The sequence below is a fragment of the Lactuca saligna genome, chromosome 4 (assembly GCF_052625555.1).
Source record: "Lactuca saligna cultivar CGN05327 chromosome 4, ASM5262555v1, whole genome shotgun sequence".
In the NCBI taxonomy this organism is placed as follows: Eukaryota; Viridiplantae; Streptophyta; class Magnoliopsida; order Asterales; family Asteraceae; genus Lactuca; species Lactuca saligna.
Genome location: NC_136420.1, coordinates 190,900,081 through 190,905,820, shown reverse-complemented (window position 1 = coordinate 190,905,820; position 5,740 = coordinate 190,900,081). Strand labels below are relative to the sequence as shown.

The following is a 5,740-nucleotide window of genomic DNA, read 5'->3' as shown; positions in this document are numbered from 1 at the left end:
TTAACATATATTTAACATAATATAAAAAACACACAATTCCATGCATTATTCGTCAATTAAAAATAAAATATTTTAAGATAATTATGGACTTCGGTAAGAAAAAATAAGGCACCTTATTACTTTCTCTTTTGTAAATAGAAATCAAAATAATAAATAATCTTTGTGTTCACGAAACCCATCCTCATTACTTAAATTACCTACGAGGTAGTGAAGAAAAGGAAAAAATATTTTAAATAGATATGTTGTACCTTTCTTTTTAATATTTTTATAAATATTATGTTTATATGGGTTTGTTTGTTTTTTATCTGTTTCAAAAGAAATTGGAAAATGTAGTTTTGCTTTTGATAAGTTTTTTAATATTAAACTGATTTAGACTTCATCAAAATATAAATTTGAATATATATGTAAATTTTATAATTTTAGACGGATATATATATATATATATATATATATATATATATATATATATAATTTTGAAATTTATAAGGATATTTAAGTATTATTGAAAGTTGGCAATGACTAACATAATTTATTAAAAGATCATCATATCATTTTTAATATACGTTTAACCTATATGTTTTGACGTCATTTAAAAATTAAACATTGTATTACTAGTAGAAAGATTTCTATTGGAACGAAAAAAAATCTACGTTTAATGTTATTATTTGTGATGGATGGCAATAATCATTTATAATAGTGTAATAAATTAAAATATCTTATTTTTAATTGATGATAATGCATGAAATTATGTGTTCTCTTTTTGTTTTTATACTTTTTTAAACATATTAAAAAAAGTAACAAAATGATATTTAAAAAAAAATAAAAACAGAAAAAAACTGAAATAAAAAAAAAAACAACATTTAAATGAAATAAGAACAGTAAGAAAAAAACGCAAAACAGAAGAAAAGTGAAAAAAACACCAATTTGGTAAATATTTTTGAAACTATATAATAGAAATCAAAATAATATATAATCTTAAACGGATATATATATATATATATATATATATATATATATATATATATATATATATATATATATATATATATATATATATATATATATATATATCCGTCTAAGATTATTTATTATTTTGATTTCTATTTACAAAAGAGAAAGTAATAAGGTGTCTTTTTTTTTTTCTTACCGAAGTTCATAATTATCTTAAAACATTTTATTTTAATTGACATGGGATTGTGTGTTTTTTTATATTATGTTAAACATATGTTAAAAAAGGAAAAAAAAAAAAAAAAAAAAAAAAAAAAAAAAAAAACTGAAATAAAGAAAATAAAAAATTGATATTTAAAAAAAATGTAAAATACTGAAATTAAAAAAAACCTGATATTTAAATAAAATAAAAACAACACGAAAATTGAAAATATATAAGAAAATAAGAAAAACACTAAAAATGAAAATATATAAGAAAATAAGAAAAACACTAGTTTGGTAAATATTTTTGAAAGTATACTAAATTGTTAAATACTTTTTTCAATAAAGTTGAATATATATATATATATATATATATATATATATATATATATATATATATATATATATATATATATATATATATATATATATATATATAACGCATAAAATGCACTAAAGGAAATTACCTCAATAATGATCTACATTAACTATGCACACATCATTTCAGTTAGCTTGTCGATATTTAAAACTTCCGTCAGATCACCCTTCGAGGCATTGTCTGTAGAAATTCACATGATGGATGTAGTTTCTCAAGAATTTCTACAAAATGAATGCAAACAAAACACTTATATATTACTGAGCAAATTAATAACTAAGAATATGCGTACCTTACAACAAATTTTGCATGCAAGCGAACTTTAATCGATGATGTTGAACTTATGGTTTATTATATCTTATGCTGGTAAAATGTCCCTATTATATATACAAATAGAAAGTAAATACAGCAAACCTACCACCATACACTATCCCCACCAATTAATATACGCCAACCGCCACCTAATTATTTCAACCAAAACCTTCCAATTTATTGCGTCTCCAGTTTTTTCATCTTCTTCTTAGTGCAATCAAATGTGTGTTTGATTGAACAACTCTTCACGTATCTTATGGTGTTCGGTTTAGATACTTGAAGTAAGGAGCAAGTTGAATAAACCATGGAACACTACGACAAGATTTATTTGGTTGTGTATGGAGTCATCTCATGGACAAGTGCATTCTTGTTAATAAGAAAGATTTTCCCGAAAAGATCTTTTGATTTCTCTAACCGTATAGTTTCGACGATTCATGCTTTGTTTGCTGTTGTCTTGTCGTCTATGTCTGTTCAAGACTGGAGATGCCCAGTTTGTCCCTTGGCCTCAAACTCAACCCCTGTTCAGGTTTTGAAATCTTTGTTGCAATTTCGCTATCTATGTCAAAATCTTGAACATATAGTAATGTGTTTTGTTGAATATTATGTGCAGATGAGAGCTCTATCAGTCAGTCTTGCTTATTTAATCTATGATTTAGTGTGTTGTTTGTTTGATAAGAATATAAAAATAGATAATTCTGTTCATCATCTAGTTAGCATTGTTGGAGTTGTAGCGGGTCTTGCTTATGAGAAGGTAATACCCTTTTTTGCTTTTGTTTAACTTGTTATGTTTTTTTTTTTTTTCTTGAATTGAATCGGGGTTTTGATATTTAGAACGTTTTCATAAATTTTCTGCAGTGTGGTTCAGAAATGATGGTTACAATGTGGATCACTGAAATCTCGAGTCCATTTCTCCATTTAAGAGAGATTCTCAAAGAGCTTGGTTATAAGGATACTGATATCAATTTAGCAGCTGATGTTAGTTCCTTTCCTCTTTTGAAAAATAGTACTATATTCGTATTATAAAAATCAAAGTATTTCCTTTTTATTGTAGTTTTCAAGGAATAGCCGTTAATTCCCATATCTTTGTTGAATTTACAGGTTTCATTTGCGGTGATTTTCTCAATTGCAAGGATGTGTGTTGGACCATATTTGTGCTATGTTACACTATCTGCCGATAATCCTATTCTCATCAAGGTATAATCTAATTACACATTTTGAAAGACTTTTATAGCGTTATTGACTTGTGTCCTTAAAAAGCTTAAAGTGAATGATGTTAATGTCAAATATCTGTAGGCAATGGCCTTGGGACTTCAGTTAGTAAGTGCTTTCTGGTTCTTCAAGATTGCAAGGATGGTGAAATATAAATTCGTCAAGAGATCCGCATCCAAAACCAAAAGTAGTTAGCTCTATCCCCATTTATGTATAACAATTCATTCAAGATCTTTACTTTTCTTGAATATTTATCATAAATTTCAAATTTCAAATATAATTATTTAATTTCTGCTGGATATCCGTAATTGACTTAGATCAACGATGTGTCATGCCTAAATGACTTTTAATGAATTAAACTTTGCCATTGTGGTATCCAATGTTGGCATTCAACACACATATACTTCAATAGTCATTCAACTTTTCAATTCGAAAATGAAACATTTTAGTCATTAAAACTATGTTCTATTAAACCTTGAGAGGAGTTTGTATGAATTTTTTTGCAAAGTTGTATGTAGAATATACCGATGATGTGTCAATCAAGTAAACTCTAATACGGACATCCATAATCCATTGAAATCTAACGAGTTTAATGGATTGTCATATCACTATCATATCATATCAGTATTTCACTTTTTATTCAACTATACTCTTTAACATCCACAATCTATTAAACCCTACAAAGTTTAATGGATTTCTATATTTGGTTTGATATTTAATTGAAAAAGAAAATATTAAATCAATTGAATCACTCAATGATCATGCAACTCTCTCATTCATATCATCACTCACACTCCATTAAACTTCTATTCAATCCTAATCATTATCTATTCAACTCTTATTAAATCCCCATTGTAAATGCTCCAAGTTCAATGCATCATGGACTACTAAATACATATGATTCTCACAACTTACAAGAAGCCATATATCAGTTCATTAGAATCTAGGGCATCAAGCATTACAAGAAAATAAGCAACATACATAAACCCATATCATACACCTCATGAATTCATACCACGAATAGTTATATAGATATAATTAGTTGGGCATTCGGCAATTCTTCCTCACTTCGCCCTGATAACCAGTGAGTGGATTAATGTTTCCCATTTTCACCATAGATCTAGCAAACTGGTCAAAAAAGAGAGCATAATCCTCCGCATATGCCTTCACCAGAAGCATAGTTTCTTCAACATTTCCAGCCAGAAGCACTTGATCGGAAGCTAGAAGTCCTTTTCCAAACATAATGAGCTTAAAATATGTATTATCAAATCTTGAAGGAGATGCAAAATCTAGAGGTGAAATGTTGTTATCACCACCAGTTTTCGGGCAAACTGTTTTTAAACCATTGGAGTACGTTATCTCTAGAGTTGAATCTGGTTCATCATTTCCATCTTGATTGTATAGCCTTTGCTTAAATGCACTACATCTAGCCATTCCTATGGTATGAGCTCCTTCAAGAAATAGAATTAAATCAAAAAACCAAACAAACAAGAACACAACACAAATCCACAATCCAGAAATTAATCATTTCATCCCCCACCATATCAAACTAATTCAAGAATCATAAAAGATAAGTCTTGATTTAAGCATATATGATACAACAACCAATAAGAAACTAAAGAAAAGTTTCAATAACTATTTCCGTTTTTTAACTAACCAGAAAGCGACACCAGGTCAACTTCATTAAGCCCTTGTCGCCGGAAAAGTTTTATAAGGTTTTGAATGGTGGAGTTTGGTGGAGGAAGGTTGTTGTTTGAGGCGCTGAGACTTGCTTGTATTGCATCTCTTCTTCCCAACGGGAGTTCCCAATTAGGTCCACCACTCTGCATTGTTTTATAAGAAAATCATGGTTATAGTAAATGGGGAATAATTCGAAACAACAAGAATTAACGATATATGAAGATTTGAATGCTTACTAAAACAGTGGAACCTCGAGCAGCAAGAGCAAGAATGTCAGCACAAGAAACTGTCTGAGGACATGCTTCCTCCAGTTTAGACTTGATCTCATCGATCACTTCGAATCCTCTAATTGAATTGCTATTAGGCCCAGAGGTTTTTTCGCTTGCAAACATTACATTATCATCCAACAAGACAGACGCATCACATCCCTGTTAAAAGACAGGTATAGCAAATGAATTTCAGTTATAAAACACAAAGGAGTTACAACATTTGAGTTCAAAATTCCATTTACGCTAATGTATCATGAAGCATGAAGAAAAAAGGTTACATGATTAGTTGATTAATTACCTGAACAAAGCAGTCATGGAAGTGAAGTCTTAGTAAAGAAGCAGCCATTCTTGGCTCCTTTGCAATGACACTCTCAAGAACAGACATGACAATGTCGTTAGCTTGAGGACATGAGAAACTGTAGAATTCGGGGAAAAGACCAGGATACCCTTGGCCATTGCCAAAAGACCCATCACCGTCGCCACCAGCTCCACCACCCCATCCGAAGCTGAACCCTGGAAAAGCGAAGCATACAATCGAGGATGAGAGGATAGCCATTAATACAGTAAAGGTAGTGTAGAGAAGAGAAGCCATGAATGAACTAAAAGGGTTAATCTTCTTTGAGAAATGAGTGCATGGTGTTGGAAACTGAAATCAGTGTTCTTATAAAGAGAGATCTCAAGAATGATTAACCAACCACCACTCTTACCAAACCCTCCAGGATTAGCTAGGTATTTGCTTCTAATA

At 29.6% G+C, this 5,740-nt stretch overlaps 2 protein-coding genes across 3 annotated transcripts; one reads left to right on the top strand and one right to left on the bottom strand.

Moving 5' to 3' along the window:
• The first annotated feature begins 2,006 nt into the window (after positions 1–2,006).
• On the top strand, positions 2,007–3,345 carry LOC145043193 (TRAM, LAG1 and CLN8 (TLC) lipid-sensing domain containing protein). 2 transcript variants are annotated; one of them, XM_078991768.1, is made up of 5 exons: positions 2,014–2,363; positions 2,448–2,588; positions 2,693–2,812; positions 2,936–3,031; positions 3,131–3,345. In XM_078991768.1, the coding sequence occupies exons 1-5, from the start codon at positions 2,142–2,144 to the stop codon at positions 3,239–3,241; spliced, it is 690 nt and encodes a 229-aa protein (XP_078847894.1). In that variant the 5' UTR covers positions 2,014–2,141; the 3' UTR covers positions 3,242–3,345. The 2 variants fall into 2 exon arrangements, with proteins under 2 accessions (XP_078847893.1, XP_078847894.1); XM_078991767.1 differs by having other exon boundaries at positions 2,007–2,588.
• Positions 3,346–3,914: 569 nt separating this feature from the next.
• LOC145043194 (peroxidase 9-like) lies at positions 3,915–5,730 on the bottom strand. Its single transcript, XM_078991769.1, has 4 exons — positions 5,294–5,730; positions 4,963–5,154; positions 4,704–4,869; positions 3,915–4,497 (listed from the first exon to the last, which is right to left on the bottom strand). The coding sequence occupies exons 1-4, from the start codon at positions 5,585–5,587 to the stop codon at positions 4,085–4,087; spliced, it is 1,065 nt and encodes a 354-aa protein (XP_078847895.1). The 5' UTR covers positions 5,588–5,730; the 3' UTR covers positions 3,915–4,084.
• Positions 5,731–5,740: the final 10 nt, after the last annotated feature.